Source organism: Bos indicus x Bos taurus, chromosome 8 (assembly GCF_003369695.1).
Source record: "Bos indicus x Bos taurus breed Angus x Brahman F1 hybrid chromosome 8, Bos_hybrid_MaternalHap_v2.0, whole genome shotgun sequence".
Lineage (NCBI taxonomy): Eukaryota > Metazoa > Chordata > Mammalia > Artiodactyla > Bovidae > Bos > Bos indicus x Bos taurus.
The window spans coordinates 8,423,085-8,442,058 of NC_040083.1; the positions used below are offsets into that span (position 1 = coordinate 8,423,085).

General features: G+C 47.2%; 1 protein-coding gene across 1 annotated transcript in view; it reads right to left on the reverse strand.

Moving 5' to 3' along the window:
- The window catches only part of C8H8orf74 (chromosome 8 C8orf74 homolog), a 30,876-nt gene extending 12,219 nt beyond the window's left edge, over positions 1 to 18,657 (reverse strand). The window contains exons 1-2 of the mRNA XM_027550759.1: positions 18,599 to 18,657; positions 16,898 to 17,090 (exon numbers count right to left, since the gene is read on the reverse strand). Of these exons, the coding sequence (XP_027406560.1) occupies positions 16,898 to 17,090; positions 18,599 to 18,646 (241 nt within the window). The 5' untranslated portion in view covers positions 18,647 to 18,657. The remainder of the gene's footprint in view (positions 1 to 16,897; positions 17,091 to 18,598) is intronic.
- Between the last annotated feature and the right edge of the window lie 317 nt (positions 18,658 to 18,974).

Consider the following 18,974-nt stretch of genomic DNA (forward strand, 5'->3'; position numbering starts at 1 on the left):
GATTTGGAAAGATTTTGTTGTCCTTTTAGAATTTTCTCCCCTGTTCATTTTCTTGGAACTCAAGGAGCAAACACAGGATCAGGTATTTTAAAGATTGTTGAGCTTTTGCCTAAGCTCTTCTCTTCGTCCGTAGTGGCCCTCTTGCCTTTTCTGCTCAGCAAATACACTCTTCACCATCCTTCACCCCTAGTCCTCGAGAAGTTGGCTACTGCTAAATAGCTTTGGCAGGAAGGACAGACTCTGGTGCCAGGCAATCTCGAGGTTAATACTGGTATTATTTTTCGCTGTGTGATGATTTGCAAGTTACCTAACCTCTCTGAACCTCAGTTGCATCCTTGTGAAATAAGGACAATAGTACCCACCCAACCGAGCTTGGTGTGAACATTAAATGAGATGATCCATGTGGAGAGCCTACACATCACGACTGCTGAGTGGATGCTTGCTCTTCTCCACCCACTGGTGCAGAGCTCTGCCAGTGCTGGCTGGAGGATGGCTGAGTGAGTGGAACAAGGATTAAGCTGATTTGGAAAGGTTCAGAGGTCAGAACAGGAGCCATCAGATGGAAGCATCAGAGAGACAGATTTCAGTTCAGCAGCAGGGAGAACTTTCTAGAAGTGAGAGCTTTATCAGTGGAGGAGTGAGCAGGCAGTTAGCTGGGAAGAGAATTCCTGAATAATGAGTGTGTGGTGGTGGTGGGAGGAAGGGAGGCTTGAATCAGGTGACTTTTGGGGTCCTTTTGATTCTAAGCAGCCGTGGTGAACTCCACCAAGCTCACAGTCCCACATTCTGGGGTGAGGTGGGGGCCTCCTGCAGCCGTCTCAAGTTTGCTGAAGGGCCGCTGACTTTGGATCTTCATCCTCCTACTCTTCATCACCCCCAAGGTGAAAATGACCACGTAATCTCACTGTCTCAGGGACAGGGCACTGTACCAAGACTAATATTTGGTGACTTCATACCATTCTTTGTCCCTTCTGCCGGTGGGGGACTCAGAGACTGACCAAAACGTCCACCCAGCCAAGGAACGACATGGGAAGTTAGAGGTAGGGGAGGGGATCACTCCAAAGGGCCAGCAGTCTGGTCCCAAGGACACCAGTATCACCCCCACCCCACACAGGGAGCACATCCATCCAGAACACATCAGCTGATGCTGAGGGTGCAGTCTCACTCCTGGACATACACTCCGAGAAAGCCATGATTCAAAAAGACACACGCACCCCAATGTTCATTATAGCACTATTTACAACAGCCAAGTCATGGGGCAACCTAAATGCCCATTGACAGGTGAATGGATAAAGAAAATGTAGTACATGTATATAATGGCATACTACTCAGCCATAAAAAGGGATGAAATTGGGTCACTTGTAGAGACATGGATGGACCTAGAGACTGACACACAGAGTGAAGTAAGTCAGAAAGAGAAAAACAAATATCGTATATTAACGCACATATGTGGAATCTGAAAACCGGTACAGGTGAACCTTTTTGCAGGCCACGAATAGAGACACAGATGTAGAGACTAGACATGTGGATTCGGGATGGGGAAAGGTAGGGTGGGATGAATAAGGAGATTAGGATTTACTATAGACACTACCACGTGTAAAACATACAGCTAGTGGGAAGCTGCTGCAGAGCACAGGGAGCTCAGCTCGGTGCTCTGTGATGACCTAGGGGGTGGGTGGGAGGGAGGTTCAAGAAGGAGGGGATATACGTATATATAGCTGATTCACTTCATTATACAGCAGAAACTAAGGCAACACTTGTAAAGCAATTACACTCCAATTGAAACAAATAATGTCTATGACAAGGTCACAGTGAGGCTTACAGACGCTACATGTGAAAACGCTGAGATTTCTGTACCTTCCTCTGCAGCAGGTGCAGCCTCTCAGGAAATGTTCCAGCGGCACCTTGATTTCTGGCTGGTCGACTGGTTCAGCCCCACCTGGTGGTCTGTGACCTCTCTCAGCATCATGGGCTGTATTAACTCAGTGTCCCCCCGCCCCTAGTCATTCATGGAAGTCCTCACCCCCAGGATCCCAGAATATGACTGTACTTGGAGACAGGGTCTTTACAGAGGTAATTAAGTTTAAATGAGGTCATGAGGGTGGCCCTAATCGGCTATGACTGATGTGTTTATAAGAAGAGATTAGGGCACACACACACACAAGAAAGGCCGCATGCGGTGTATAGTGAGGAGACGGCCGTCTGCAAAGCCCGAGAGGCCTTGGAAGAATGCAATCTTGCTCACACCTTGATCTTGGACTTCCAACCTCCAGAACTAGAGAAAATTAACTTTTGTCGTTGAAGCTGCCCAGTCTGGGGAACTTTGTTATAGCAGCCTGAGCAAACGAATACACTCAGGGGAAAATCTCTAAGAGTTGCCCCTTTGATGTGGAGTTTGAGATGGACATGTACACACTGTTGTATTTAAAATGGATAACCAACAAGAACTTAATGTACAGCACAGGGAACTCTACTCAACATTATGTGGCAGCCTGGATGGGAGGGGGTTTGGGGGAGAAAGGATACATGTGTATGTATGTCTGAGTCCCTTCCCCGTACACCTGAAACTGTCACAACATTGTTAATCGATTATATGCCAATAGAAAATAAAAAGTTTTTTAAAAAAAGGGTTGCCTCTTTGCCCCAAGAGATGGTCTCCTAAGATCTCAATTAGTGCCCTCTGTGGGAACTTCCATCCTCCATCAGCAAAGTTGTCTCCAAGAGTTTAGTCCGAGGGGTGTGGTGTTCTGGCTGCCCGGGAGAAAGCCACTAGACGGACAGGCTCTCAGGAAGGCAGAGGGCACCTGCTCTCTGCAGCGCTGGTCCTGAGTCACTGGAGGCTCCCCCATGTGGGCGGATGCTTAGGGGCTGACGGTGTGGCTCCTAGGCATGGCTGTGAGTGCGCTGGGAGGGAGCATTCGTGCAGGGAGCTTGGGGGAGTCATTACCTCCCGCCAGCCCCCTTCCACCCTACAGCTGCCTGGATAACATTTCCTGGAGAGTCAGGTGTGGCTGTGGGTGGGACCACAGATGCCAGGGCCATGACGCAGTTCACTGGACCCTTGCCTGATCGCCTCTTGCCTCCACTGACTGGTCATCAAGGCCCACTTCCTCCCGGACTCATGATTTGGGGGCCAGGTCAGCAGGAAAGAGGTGTTCCCCAGCCCAGATGTGCACACGGAACCCCAGAGGAGGCCGATGCTTGCCAGATGTTGATGATGACAAGAGATGGAAGCTGCAAAGTGGCTCCAGTGATGGTGGGCAGGTGTTCCCAGGTCCCGGGTGAGCTTGGGTGCCTCCAGCCCTCAGTTCCCCACTGAGCGAAGCCTGAGTCAGAGGAGGCTGCTCCCTGCTCCCCTTCTCCTGCTGCTATGGGCCCACTGGAGATAGGAAGCTTGGGGTCTCCACGGCACTCTGAATCTCTGCAGCTCCCTGAGGTCCCCAAATGCCCCAGTATCTCTCCTCTCTCCTCTCCCGGAGCTGAGGTAGGGTGTGCAAAATCTGCCATTTCCTGCGGTTTCCTCCCACCGGGCTGGAGCTGGCAGACTTCTGTCCCTCTGCGCTGAGAGTGGTGACTTCACCCTGGGCCCCAAGGACGCGGCAGGATAGGATCTGCCCGGGGCTTCCCGGAGCCTGGTAGAGGAGGGGCCAACACAAGGACTCTTTCTTCTGGCTTGGAGCTGAAACCCGAACATGCCGATGAGCCGTTTGCCGAAGCGGAATCAGCTTCTGCTTTTGAATAAAGGGCCACCCTTTCCCTCTCAGTTCTGGGGCCCGATTGGACCTGGAGATAAGCTGAGCTGGCGGCCAGCCTGGCGGAGCTCTGAATCACTGTTGTGCAAACATGACCCTCCTTAGAGGCTGCCGGCCAACTTTGTTACCTTGTCTGCAAACAGAACTCAACCACCACAGCCCCAGATTAACTAAACAAAAACAAACAAAAAAATCACCCTCAGAGAAGCTACCTTCCAAGAAAAGTGACAGCCCAGTGTGGACTTTAGCTGAAACAGAAGCTTGAAGGTGAGATGATAGCCAGTGGGAACCCTGGCTGTTGGCATCTCGCACCCCACAACCTGTGATGGGTGGGCCAGGCCTGGGGGCAGGAGGCAGGCAGGAGATGAGATGAGGCACGAGGTGAGGAGTACAGCTCATCTGGAATCTGACCTGCCTGCCTCTCATGGCCTGGGTCCCCTAACAAGGGGAATGAGTGGTGAGCACTGGGGTCTCCTTGCCTGTGTGCCAAGGGCAGGGCAGCTGCCTCACAGGCCAGTCTGGACCTCCCTTCCCCTGGCCCCTGACTTGAACCCAGCTGCAGCCCTATCTGCAGGGAAGGAGGAGACAAGAAATGGGCCAGACAGCGAGCCCCCCACTCTCAGGGGTGGGGAGGGGGGGAAGCGTGCAGCAACCTCTGGTCCTGGACCACAGTCTCTGCTGTGTGACCCGCTTCACCTCCACGCCTGGTTGGGGGGCTGACCTTTGCCAAGCACTTCCTGTCTGTCACGCTATCATCCTCTGCAGGCCTGTGTCTTTTTCCAACCCCACTGTGTGTGGGAACTCTTATGGCCTTCATTTTAGAGATTAGGAACTGCAGGCCCAGAGAGGTAAAGTGATGTTTTCAAGGTTGCACAGTAATACATGCTGGAGATGGACTTGAACCCAGGTCTATGGACTGAAGAGTTCGGTGCCTCCTGGTTCTGCTGCGTGGCCTTTGGCCCGGCCCAGCCTGGGCCTGGAGCTGATGCAGAGTGAGAAGGAGTGCCCTGGAGTGGAAGGCACTCCCTGCTTCAGAGGATTGAGGTGCTTGTTCATGCCCTTGAGTGTCCTGAGGATGGGGTTCTGGGAGGCAGTACGGACATAGCCTGATGTCTGGGCTGGCCTGGCTGCCTTCTGGAGTGGCAGATATCATCTGTTTGGCACCATGGCAGGGCTCGAGTGCAAGGGCCCAGCTCAGGAGGCAGAGTTCTAGGGTGGCTCCCACCTATGGGGTTCCCTGCTGCACCCCACTGTCTGCACCCTCCAAGCCCAGAGCCAGCCAAAGTCGGCACTCGTGGCGGGTCCATTACCCGGGACCGTCTTTTCTGCCTCCTTCCTTGCGCCCCAACTTCAGGGGTGAGTCTGCCGTTTGCTTTACCTCTAGGTCCTCTGCCCATTGTCCTGCCCCCTTTCCTCTGATGCATCTGAGGAGAAAGGGTCTCGGGGCCATCTCTGCTGATCCTGAGAAAGGGCTGATGACTTCGGTATGTTTGGAGGCTGATGAGAAGCATACCTGGCCGCGCTTGATCAGGCCATCTCAGAATCACATCACCCACCTTGAGTCTCTGGGTCCCTCCTGAAAATAAGAGCCAGTCCTCACTGAGCCCCTCCATGCACCGAGAGCCATGCTGTAGGCTTCATCTTCATAACCTCAATCCTACCAATTGAGTGCTCTTTTTTTTTTCCTTTTGATGTGTAATCAGAGGCTCAGTGGTGGTGTGGCTGCCTAGGACCACACGTCCTACAAGGGACTGAACTAGGATTTGAGTCTTCCATCTGGGCTCGGAGCCTCCAGATGAATTATAGCTTCATTGAGTCCAATTTCAGGCACTAGGAGCCCTCCCAAGAGCTTGTTTCTACTTGATATTTTTAACAACCAAGTTTCACAAACTTGGAGTGGATTTAAAAGTAAGAGGAAGATCTTGTAAGCTGGATGTCCCAGGATCAAGATTTAAAAGCTGCCAGAAGGAGGAAAAGACGGGTCAACAGTGACAAATGGAATCAGTGGGAATGATTGTAAAGTCCTGCATGTGTATTCCATATCGCCAAGTGCAAGGGCAGGATGGGGAACACGACTATGGGCGTGCACTGCCTGCCCAATATAACTGTGACATTGATGCTGACAAAGTAAACGTGCCCATAAGCTATAGAAGCAGGAGCATCACCACTAGGATAAAGCGTGATGATAGAATCCCTCATCACTGCATCGATCAAATCGCAGGTGGTATTGTGTTGGGATCCGGAAGCCATAGTTTGAGAATGACATTAACAAACACAAGGATGCTCAGAGAAGGGCAGCAAGAGAGGGGGCAGGATGAAGAGGTAGGGTAGAGGAAGGAAAGTGAAAGTGTTAGTCACTTAGTCCTGTCCAACTCTTTGTGACCCCATGGACTGTAGTCCTCCAGGCTCCTCTGTCCATGGAATTCTCCAGGTAAGAATACTAGAGTGGGTAGACATTCCCTTCTCCAGGAAATCTTCCTGACACACGGATCAAACCCAGGTCTCCTGCATTGCAGGAAGATTCTTTACCGTCTGAGCTACCAGGGATGCCCATGCGGTGGAGGGGTCTATGGAAATGACATCATGGTAAGAATGATAAAATGCACTCGGGTTGTCCAGTTGACATGTGAAGACATGATGATCAGAGTGTATGAAGTCCATTGAGTATTTGCAGGGCCCACCCACTGCTTCTAGAGGACAGGCTTTGGGCATGTGAGTATGAATAGAAGGTGTCAGAGGAGGGTGTAACTAGATATGAGGAGGAATTTCGAATAATGAGAGTGGCTGTACAAGGGAGTGGACTTCCTCAGAAGGAGGGAGCTCTCTGTTGCTTACAGTGCCATCAGAAGCCAGGAAAGCCTTGCTGGCTTGTTGAGGGGGAGTCCCTTCAGTAGAGGGAATTGAGTTTTCTGATCGCCAAGTCTCCTGGTAACTCTGAGGTTTAGGAGTCTAGAGATATAGATAGACCGTGTATTGGCAAGGTATGCAATAGCCAGAAATACTGAAAGTGCCAGAGCGATCTAATCTCCTCGGTTTGAAGTTGGGTTTGCATCATCGTCGACTGTTTCTCAAGGGCTCAGCCTGTGGAAGGCTCTGATGGAAACTTGAAAGAGCCCGAGTTCCCACCTGCTCGGGGCTGACATTCTTCTCCTGCTCGTCAGTGTTTGTTCTGGCCGTGAGCCATGGCAGAGCTCAAACCACAAGGCTGAACCTGGTACCCAGGCATCGCTGTGAGCAGCGGGGAGTGGGATCCAGAGGGATGCCAGGAAGGCTCCAAAGGGCAGGGGGTTGTCTGCGGTGGGATGAAATTTCCTAAGGATCCCGGAAACCAGCCCCTGAGTGCTGCATGTCTTGCTTCAGCCTTTGGGCTGTGATCACTGGGTTGGAATGCTGGCCTGAAGGACAGGCATGGAAGGGTGCCCACCTGACAGCCCCAGAAATAAAAAGGAAGGGCTGATGCAAGTGCACGTAAGATATACAATAGGAACACTGAGTGGCTTGAAGTAGAGGAGTGATGGATTTTATTTGTGTCTGAAAAGAATCATGGAGAGGTTTGGTGAACGGATGCATGATGTGAAAGCCGTGAACTGGTTGAGAGATGGAGATAGGTTCGGAAGGGTGGTGGACAAGGAGTGAAAAGTGGCTAAGACTGGACGCTGAGGTGCAAGACATCCTTCAGTAGGTGAACGGACACATCAGCTGTGATACATCCAGACAATGGAATATTATTCAGTCCTTAAATGAACTATCCTGCCATGTAAAGACACGGAGGAAACTAAAATGCATATTACTTGTGGAAGTAGTCAATCTGAAAAGGCGACAGACTGTCGGATTCCAACTATATGACAAAAGGCAAAAACTACAGAGGCAGTGGAAACATCTACTTTCTACTGGTTGAGGGGAAGGGAAGGAGGATTAGATTGGACTTGGAGAATTCCTAGGGTAGTGAAAGCATTCTCTGATACTGTAATGATGGATACATGCCACAACACATTTGTCAAAACCCAAGAACGCATAACACCAGTTCAGCTCAATTCAGTTGCTCAGTCGTGTCCGACTCTTTGCGACCCTATGAACCGCAGCACGCCAGGCCTCCCTGTCCATCACTAACTCCTGGAGTCCACCCAAACCCATGTCCATCGAGTTGGTGATGCCATCCAACCATCTCATCCTCTGTCATCCTCTTCTCTTCCCGCCTTCAATCTTTCCAGCATCAGGGTCTTTTCAAATGAGTCAGTTCTTTGCATCAGGTGGCCAAGTTACTGGAGTTTCAGCTTCAACATCAGTCCTTCCAATGAACACCCAGGACTGATCTCATTTAGGATGGACTGGTTGTATCTCCTTGCAGTCCAAGGGACTCTCAAGAGTCTTCTCCAATACTACAATTCAAAAGCATCATTCTTCAGGGCTCAGCTTTCTTTATAGTCCAACTCTCACATCCATACATGACCACTGAAAAAACCATAGCCTTGACTAGACAGACCTTTGTTGGCAAAGTAATGTCTCTGCTTTTTAATATGCTGTCTAGGTTGGTCATAACTTTCCTTCCAAGGAGTAAGCGTCTTTTAATTTCATTGCTGCAATCACCATCTGCAGTGATTTTAGAGCCCAGAAAAATAAAGTCAGCCACTATTTCCACTGTTTCCCCATCTATCTGCCATGAAGTGATGGGACCAGATGCCATGATCTTAGTTTTCTGAATGTTGAGCTTTAAGTCAACTTTTTCACTCTCCTCTTTCACTTTCATCAAGAGGCTCTTTAGTTCTTCTTAACTTTCTACCATAAGGGTGGTGTCATCTGCATATCTGAATTTCATCAAATCCTGAAAGATGATGCTATGAAAGTGCTGCACTCAATATGCCAGCAAATTTGGAAAACTCAGCAGTGGCCACAGGACTGGAAAAGGTCAGTTTTCATTCCAATCCCAAAGAAAGGCAATGCCAAAGAATGCTCAAACTACCGCACAATTGCACTCATTTCACACGTTAGTAAAGTAAGGCTTGAAATTCTCCAAGCCAGGCTTCAGCAATGCATGAACTTCCAGATGTTCAAGCTGGTTTTAGAAAAGGCAGAGGAACCAGAGATCAAATTGCCAACATTCGATGGATCACTGAAAAAGTAAGAGAGTTCCAGAAAAACATCTATTTATGCTTTATTGACTATGTCAAAGCCTTTGACTTGTGATCCACAATAAACTGTGGAAAATTCTCAATCTGCCTGACTTCAGGCTCTACTACAAAGCCACAGTCATCAAGACAGTATGGTACTGGCACAAAGACAGAAATATAGATCAATGGAACAAAATAGAAAGCCCAGAGATAAATCCATGCACATATGGACACCTTATCGTTGACAAAAGAGGCAAGAATATACAATGGATTAAAGACAATCTCTTTAACAAGTGGTATTGGGAAAACTGGTCAACCACTTGCAAAAGAATGAAACTAGAGCACTTTCTGACACCATACACAAAAATAAACTCAAAATGGATTAAAGATCTAAATGTAAGACCAGAAACTATAAAACTCCTAGAGGAGAACATAGGCAAAACACTCTCCAACATACATCACAGCAGGATCCTCTATGACCCACCTACCAGAATATTGGAAATAAAAGCAAAAATAAACAAATGGGACCTAATTAAACTTAAAAGCTTCTGCACAACAAAGGAAACTATAAGCAAGGTGAAAAGACAGCCTTCAGAATGGGAGAAAATAATAGCAAATGAAGCAACTGACAAACAACTAATCTCAAAAATATACAAGCAACTCCTACAGCTCAATTCCAGAAAAATAAACGACCCAATCAGAAAATGGGCCAAAGAACTAAACAGATATTTCTCCAAAGAAGACATACAGATGGCTAACAAACACGTGAAAAGATGCTCAACATCACTCATTATCAGAGAAATGCAAATCAAAACCACTATGAGGTACCATTTCATGCCAGTCAGAATGGCTGCGATCCAAAAGTCTACAAGCAATAAATGCTGGAGAGGGTGTGGAGAAAAGGGAACCCTCTTACACTGTTGGTGGGAATGCAAACTAGTACAGCCACTATGGAGAACAGTGTGGAGATTCCTTAAAAAACTGGAAATAGAACTGCCTTATGATCCAGCAATCCCACTGCTGGGCATACACACTGAGGAAACCAGAATTGAAAGAGACACGTGTACCCCAATGTTCATCGCAGCACTGTTTATAATAGCCAGGACATGGAAGCAACCTAGATGTCCATCAGCAGATGAATGGATAAGAAAGCTGTGGTACATATACACAATGGAGTATTACTCAGCCATTAAAAAGAATAAACTTGAATCAGTTCTAATGAGGTGGATGAAACTGGAGCCTATTATACAGAGTGAAGTAAGCCAGAAAGAAAAACACCAATACAGTATCCTAACGCATATATATGGAATTTAGAAAGATGGTAACAATAACCCTGTGTACAAGACAGCAAAAGAGACACTGATGTATAGAACAGTCTTTTGGACTCTGTGGGAGAGGGAGAGGGTGGGATGATTTGGGAGAATGGCATTGAAATATGCATAATATCATATATGAAACAAGTCACCAGTCCAGGTTCGATGCATGATACTGGATGCTTGGGGCTGGTGCACTGGGACGACCCAGAGGGATAGTATGGGGAGGGAGGAGGGAGGAGGGTTCAGGGTTCAGGATGGGGAACACATGTATACCTGTGGCAGATTCACTGTGATATATGGCAAAACCAATACAATATTGTAAAGTTAAATAAAATAAAATTAAAAATAAATAAATAAACTGTGGAAAAATCTGAAAGAGATGGGAATACCAGACCACCTGACCTACCTCTTGAGAAACCTGTATGCAGGTCAGGAAGCAACAATTAGAACTGGACGTGGAACAACAGACTGGTTCCAAAACAAGAAAGGAGTACGTCAAGCCTGTATATTGTCACCCTGCTTATTTAACTTCTATGCAGAGTACATCACGAGAAACGCTGGGCTGGAGGAATCACAAGCTGAAATCAAGATTGCCGGAAGAAATAACACCAGGTGCGAACTTTAATGTAAAGTATGAAGTTGAAGTGATAATCACGTATCAGTGTCAGTTCATCAATTAGAACACAAGTACCCTCCCTGGAGGGGGATGTTGATAGTGGGAAATGCTGTGAGTGTGGGTTGGGGGAAGGCAGGGTTTCCGTGGGGAACCTCTGTACCTTCTGCTCTATTTCACTGGGAACATAAAACTACTCTAAAAAACAAAGTCTATTAAAAAATAGTACAACCTGAAATCATAAAACTCCTAGAAGAAAACAGGTGAAAGCTCCTTGACATTAATCTTAACAAATAATTTTTGGGGTAAGACAGCACAAGTAAAGGCAACCAGGGCAAAAACCAACGAGAAGGACTACATCAAACTGAAAGCTTTTGCACGGTAAGAGAAATGATCAAGAAAATACAAAGGGCCACCTGAAGAGACTTCCCTGGTGGCCCAGTGGTTGAGACTCTGAGCTTTCAATGCAGGGGGCATGGATTTGATTCCTGGCTAGGGAACTAAGATCCACCAAGAAAAAAAAAAAGCCAATATCATCACCATAAATATTTAAATAAATAAAAGCAACCTACAGGATGGGAAAAAATATTTGCAAATCATATGCCTGATAAGGGGTTAGGACCCAAAATATGTTGAGAAATCATAGAACTCAACAGTAAACACTCAAATAAAGTACTTGAGTATTTTTACTCAAGTAAAAATGGGGAAAGTACTTGAATATACTTTTTCCCAAAGAAGACATACAGGTGTCCAGCAGGTACATGAAAAGCTGTTCAGCATAACTACCATAAGGGAATGCAAATCAGAACCATAGTGAGATCTCATTTCATACCTTTTAGTATGGTTATCATCAAAAAGACTAGAAATAACAAGTCCTGGAGAGGATGTAGATAAAAGGGCACACTTGTGCAATTTTGGTGGGACTGTAAATTGCTGCAGTCACTACAAAAAATAGTATAGAGGCTCCTTAGCCAGTCAGTTCAGTCGCTCAGTTGTGTCCGACTCTTTCCAACCCCATGGACTCCAGCATGCCAGGCCTCCCTGTCCATCACTAACTCCCGGAGTTTACTCAAACTCATGTCTACTGAGTTGGTGATGCCATCCAACCATCTCATCCTCTGTCATCCCCTTCTCTTCCCACCTTCAATCTTTCCAGCATCAGGGTCTTTTTAAATGAGTCAGTTCTTCGCATCAGGTGGCCAAAGTATTAGAGTTTCAGCTTCAGCATCAGTCCTTCCAATGAGTATTCAGGAGTGATTTCCTTTAGGATGGACTGGTTGGATCTCCTTGCAGTCCAAGGGACTCTCAAGAGTCTTCTCCAATACCACAATTCAAAAGCGTCAGTTCTTTTGTGGTCAGCTTTCTTTATAGTCCAACTCTCACATCCATACATGACCACTGGAAAAACCATAGCTTTGACAAGATGGACCTTTGTTGGCAAAGTAATGTCTCTGCTTTTTAATATGCTGTCTAGGTTGGTCATAACTTTTCTTCCAAGGAGCAAGTGTCTTTTAATTTCATGGCTGCAGTCACCATCCGCAGTGATTTTGGAGCCCAAAAAAATAAAGTCTGTCACTGTTTCCTCTGTTTCCCCATCTGTTTCCCATGAAGTGATGGGACCAGATGCCATGATCTTAGTTTTCTGAGTGTTGAGTTTTCAGCCAACTTTTTCACTCTCCTCTTTTACTTTCATCAAGAGGCACTTTAGCTCTTCTTCGATTTCTGCCCTAAGGGTGGTGTCATCTGCATATCTGAGGTTATTGATATTTCTCCAGGCAATCTTGATTCCAGCATGAGCTTCTTTCAGCCCAGCGTTTCTCATGATGTACTCTGCATAGAAGTTAAATAAGCAGGGTGACAATATACAGCCTTGACGTACTCCTTTCCTGATTTGGAACCAGCCCATTGTTCCATGTCCAGTTCTAACTGTTGCTTCTTGACTTGCATACAGATTTCTCAGGAGGCAGGTCAGGTTGTCTGGTATCCCCATCTCTTGAAGAATTTTCCAGAGTTTGTTGTGATCTACACAGTCAAAGGCTTTGGCATAGTTAATAAAGCAGAAATAGATGTTTTTCTGGAGCTCTCTTGTTTTTTCAGTGGTCCAATGGATGTTGGCAATTTGATCTCTGGTTCCTCTGCCTTTTCTAAATAAAGCTTGAACACCTGGGATTTCTTGATTCATGTACTCTTGAAATCTGGCTTGGAGAATTTTAAGCATTACTTTGCTAGCATGTGAGATGAGGGCAATGTGCGGTAGTTTGAACATTCTTTGGGATTGAGATGAGAACTGACCATTTCCAGTCCTATGGTCACTGCTGAGTTTTCCAAATTTGCTGGCATATTGAGTGCAACACTTTCACAGCATCATCTTTTAGGATTTGAAATAGCTCAGCTGGAATTCTATCACCTCCTCTAGCTTTGTTCGTAGTGATGCTTCCTAAGGCCCATTTGACTTCACATTCCAGGATGTCTGGCTCCAGGTGAGTGATCACACCATCGTGATTATCTGGGTCGTGAAGATCTTTTTTGTACAGTTCTGTGTATTCTTGCCTCCTCTGCTTAATATCATCTGCTTCTGTTAGGTCCATACCATTTCTGTCCTTTATTGAGCCCATCTTTGCATGAAATATTCCCTTGGTATCTCTAATTTTCTTGAAGAGATCTCTAGTCTTTCCCATTCTATTGTTTTCCTCTATTTCTTTGCACTGATCACTGTGGAAAGCTTTCTTATCTCTCCTTGTTATTCTTTGGAACTCTGCATTCAATGGGTATATCTTTCCTTTTCTCCTTTGCTTTTCACTTCTCTTCTTTTTGCAGCTATTCATAAGGCCTCCTCAGACAACCATTTTGCTTTTTTGCATTTCTTTTTCTTAGGGATGGTCTTGATCCCTGTCTTCTGTACAATGTCACAAACCTCCATCCATAGTTCTTCAGGCACTCTGTCTATCAGATCTAATCCCTTGAATCTATTCCTCAACAAATTACAAATAAAGCTACCACAAGATACAGTGGTCCCATTTCTGGGTACATGTTCAAAGGAAATGAAATCACTCTCTAAGAGATATCAGACCCCCATGTTGGCTGTGGGCTTCCCTAGTGGCTCAGATGGTAAAGAAGCTGCTTGCAATGCAGAAGACCTGGTTTTGATTCCTGGATCAGGAAGATCCCCTGGAGAAGGGAATGACTACCCACTCCAATGTTCTTGCCTGGAAAATTCTGCAGAATCACCTGGTGGGCTACAGTCCATGGGGTAGCAAAGACTTGGACATGATTGAGTGGCTCACACTAACACATATTCACTGTGGCATTATTCACAATAGCCAAGATACAGAAATAACCCCTGTATCAAATGACAGACAAATGGATAAAGAAAATGTGAATATACACTATATATATGTGGGTATATACACATATATGCATTGTTGATGTTGTTGTTAAGTCACTTTAGTCTGTCTGATCCCATAGACGGCAGCCCACCAGGCTCCCCCGTCCCTGGGATTCTCCAGGCAAGAACACTGGAGTGGGTTGCCATTTCCTTCTCCACATATATGCATACATGTGTATAAATGCATGCATATATATAAAGGAATATTCAGTTCAGTCCAGTTCAGTCACTCAGTGGTGTCCAACTCTTTGCGACCCCATGATTTGCAGCACGCCAGGCCTCCCTGTCCATCACCAACTCCCGGAGTTCACTCAAACTCATGTCCATCGAGTCAGTGATGCCATCCAGCCATCTCATCCTCTGTCGTCCCCTTCTCCTCCTGCCCCCAATCCCTCCCAGCATCAGAGTCTTTTCCAATGAGTCAACTCTTTGCATGAGCTGGCCAAAGTACTGGAGTTTCAGCTTTAGCATCATTCCTTCCAAAGAACACCCAGGACTGATCTCCTTTAGAATGGACTGGTTGGATCTCCTTGCAGTCCAAGGAACTCTCAAGAGTCTTCTCCAACACCACAGTTATTATTCAGCCATAAAAGAAGGAAATCGTAGCATTTGTAACAACATGATGAACTTTGAAGTCATTATGTGTTAAGTGAGAAAAGTCAGAGAAAGACAAATACGGTATGATTTCACTTACATGTGGAATCAAAACAACCCTCAACCTCATCATGGAAATAGTAAGGACAGATGGTTGCCAGAAGCCATGGGTTGGTGCATGGGTGAAATAGGTTAAGGTGGCCAAAGGTACAAACTTCCAGTTATAAGATAATTAACACCTGAGGATATAATGTAAAACATGATGACTATAATTAACAATATCATATTGTGTATCTGAGAGTTGCCAAGAGAGCAGACCTTAAAAATTCTCATCCCAAGGAAAAAAAAAAACTAGGTGAGGTGGTGTTCATTAAACTTATTGTGCTAATTATTTCACAATATATACGTATATCAAACCATGTTGCATACCTTATACAATACTGTATGTCAATTATATCTCAATGAAGCTAGAAAAAAATAGTACAAAGAAAAATTTCCTGAAGTACTTAAAGAACAAGTGATCCAGTTAATGCCCCATCAAGCAGGATCTTTTCGTGTGCATTTCCTACACAAGGACCTTCACAATCACAACCACCAGAGTTAGAGATCACCTCAACACAACACTAGTGTGCAATAACCAGACCTGACCCAAGGTTCTCCAGTTATCACAGTGACATTCTGTACAGTGAAAGGACCCAAACCGGGTCCACCTGTCACGTTTAGTGGACACGTTCCCTCAGTGTCTTTCAGTTTGGAGCAGTTCCTCTGTCTTTCCTTGGTTCTCATGCCCTCTGTGCTTTGCAGCTTACAGGAGAGGGCCTTTGTGTAGTGCTCTTAATTGGAAGTTTTTCCCGATGATGTCAGGCTCTGAGTCTCTGCTACAACCATTACAGAAGGATGCTGGCTGCTTCTTTCGCATCCCACTGGGTGGCACGATAATCTGTGTCCTCTTACTGATGGAACATTGATTGAGGAGGTGTCCCCCAGGCTCCCTCACCCTAAAAGTATTCTTTTCCCCTTTGCCATCAGTAATGATGTTGTGGGGAGACTCTGAGGAAGTGTGTAAATATCTCATTTCCCATCAAGCATTCAGCCTCTGACTTTAGCACCTACTGATGATTCTTGGTTGAGTATTACTACAATGGTGGTCCTGGAGGGGATGCTCCATGTATCTGCTTAATGAATGAATCTGCATCTCAGACAAGGAGTGGGAAGTTGTGGCCACACCCCCTTGTGCTGTGGATCACAGCAAGAGAGGCTTACCCTCTTCTTCTGAAGCCCAACACAGGGTAGGGGTGGGAGAGATGCTCTTTCCACAACCTGACTCTGGTTCCAGCATCCCTGCCAGCAAGCTGATATCTATAGAGGATTCCTCCAAGACATTCAGCAGAGCAAAAACGGATGCTGGGAACAGTTTGCAGTCTCTCAGGAGTACAATGGAAATTCAGTGAAGGATTTTAAGCAGAATAGTGACACATTTAAGTTAAGCAGGACCAAAACAAAACTTCTGAATTACTATTATTCCTTCTCTCTTTTCTAAAACAAACATTGACTTCTCTTGGACCCTACTCTCAACTCACTGCCCCAGAGATATAGGTTTAATGATGAAGTTCATTGCTGTTGTTTATTTGCTAAGTTGTAACTGACTCTCTGCAACCCCATGGACTGTAGCCCACCAGGCTCCTCTGTCCATGGGATTTCCCAGGCAAGAATACTGGACTGGCTTGAAACTTCCTTCTCCAGGGGTCTTCCCAACTCAAGGATCGAACCTGTGTCTCTTATGTCTCTTGCATTGGCAGGTGGATTCTTTACCACTGAGCCTCCAGGGAAATATAATGTAGTTCATACTAAAGTATAAATGACTGACTGAAAAAACGAACATCCTTGGTTGCTTTGTGAATAGCTTGGCGTGGTGCAAGAGTTCCCACCAGGGTGATCAGGAACAAGACTCAGCAAGAACATTCTGTTTGTTCCACTTTTCAGAGAGTCTGGACAGGGCCCTGTTCTGGACCATATGAAGAGGCTAAATGCCAGGGAAAGAAAGCAAGTAGCTTCAGGCTCTTTGGAGGGCCCCTAGGGCTGTGCACCCTCCCCAGGCCTCACTGACTCCTGCCCTGCCTGCCCTGTACCTTTGGTTTCCTTGAGCAGCTCTTCCGTGAACTTGACCACCTGCGCCACCTCCCGCCATGGGAAGCCTTTGCCCACAGCGAAGATGATGCTTTCATAGAGGGTGTCCAGCAGGATGCTTCTGCGGGAGTCTCTGAGCTCGTCAAACTCTTCCCAGTTCAGCAGTCTCCGCAGGTGCTCCCGACCTTCTGGTTTCTGCAGGGTGTGATATGAGGGGTGGAGGGTGAGACTGAGGAATCAGGACAACATCATCACTGGGAACCCATGCTGTGCCCCTGGATCCTGAAGAGTGACCAGGACTAGGGGTACACTTGGACAGAATTAGTCTTTCATTTCTGGACAGCTTTCCCTCACCTTTCTAGCCCTGCTCCTTCCTCTGGGAGTTTTCATCCTAGCTGCTACAGCTCCAGGTTTCTACCCCGCCAGCAGCCCTCAAGTCCTGAATTAGTATGATCCTCTTCCCTCAAACAAAATTTGACTTCCCTCTGAGACTGCTCCAGAGATAGTGATGTGACCATGAAATTCATACTAAAGTGTAAATGACTAGCCAAGAAGAAGCTTGATGAAGCAATGCTTTAGCAGAAGGAATGCATCTTGCTTGGTGAAGCTAGGGCCTCAAGACTGGTTAAGGTACCTTTTAATCCTTTCTTTAGGTTACAATTAGTTTTACTTGAGAGTTCATCTGGCCTTTCTAGAAAGTTTCTTAGAGATCACCAACACATGTAGGAGAATCAAGTCCCTTTCAAGGAGGGGGTAAGAAAAGGTGTGGCATGAATGGGGATTCAGTGAACACAAGAGTGTTGCTCCCCTGGGGGGAGAGGAGTGGAGAAGTGATGGTAGACAGCGCTTGAGGGAGGCCCAGAGCCTGTCTCAGCCCCTGGGGATCCTCTCCCCTCCCCCACAGCCCCTGTAGACCCCTAAGTCAGCATCTGAAAGGACAGCTGGCTGGAAAATCCAGGAAAGATGATGAAAGCACCCGTCCTGGGCCAGGGAAGGAAGCCTCAGCCGGGGGTGCCTTGCCTGCTGCCTCCCCGTCAGCTCAAGACTGCTGGTCAGAGGCTGACCTGTGCACACCGCTGGCCCGGGGTGGTCTTGCCTGAGTTCTACAGCAGAGCCTTTCTGGATGGACCGGAGGCCCAGGCCCTGCAGGCTAGAGTCTCCTCCATCCACAAGTGTTCACATTGCTCATGCATTTTGGCCTCAGAAATGATTCTGAGCAACCATCAAAATCTGCCCCCTTCTCTGCCTTAAAGACACAGAGCCCCCGGCTCCCACCACACCCACAACCACACACATATTCCCTCTACACAGTGGCCTACAATCCTGACAGGCTCTCAGGGCTGGAGGGCTCTGGTGAAGGTGGCACCCCTGTGACCGGCTGCAGGGGACTCCCAGGCCCTCCCTGGAGTGTAGGCGGGCACAGCACCTCCACGCCCACCTCCTCTGTCCTTCCATGCAGGCTCTGCTGCATCAAGGGCTGTCACCGCAGGCCTGGAAGATAGCCCTCCAGCTCCAAAGACTGGGCTAACTTTGGCCTGGCATACACCTGGCACGCACATTCCCTGGGCCCACACCTGCCTGTCTTGGGCCTCCGAGCTGACACGCAGGGACAGGAGAGCTGTCCAGGGGTCGCTGGGAGGACACACCTCCCTCTTAGGCCAATCGGAGCACACTTTCTCTTCAAAGTCATATGTTCTCTTCACCTGAAATTGGAAGACTTTTTTCACTCCCTGGGCTGTTAGGAGTGCCATGGCCCCTGCATCCAGTTGCTAGGAGACCTAACCAGGACTGCCTTGGAGCTTCAGGAACGCTGGGCTGAGGATGCCTGCTTTGTGAGGTCATGAAGACCCACTTGGAGGTGGCTCTCCCAGCTTCCCTCCTCTGGTCCCTCTTCTCCAGCGGGCTCTGGGCCCCCACAGCTGCTCAGTGACCTGGAGCCCTTTCTATTTCTAGCCCCGTTCCTTGAAAGTTGTTCTCCTTCAGGCAGTGAGCCTTCTCAGGCTTTCCGGCACACATACACATGGCCCCTCAGGTGCTACATCTTTCTAATCCAAGCCCGATTTTTCTCCTTCCTTCCAT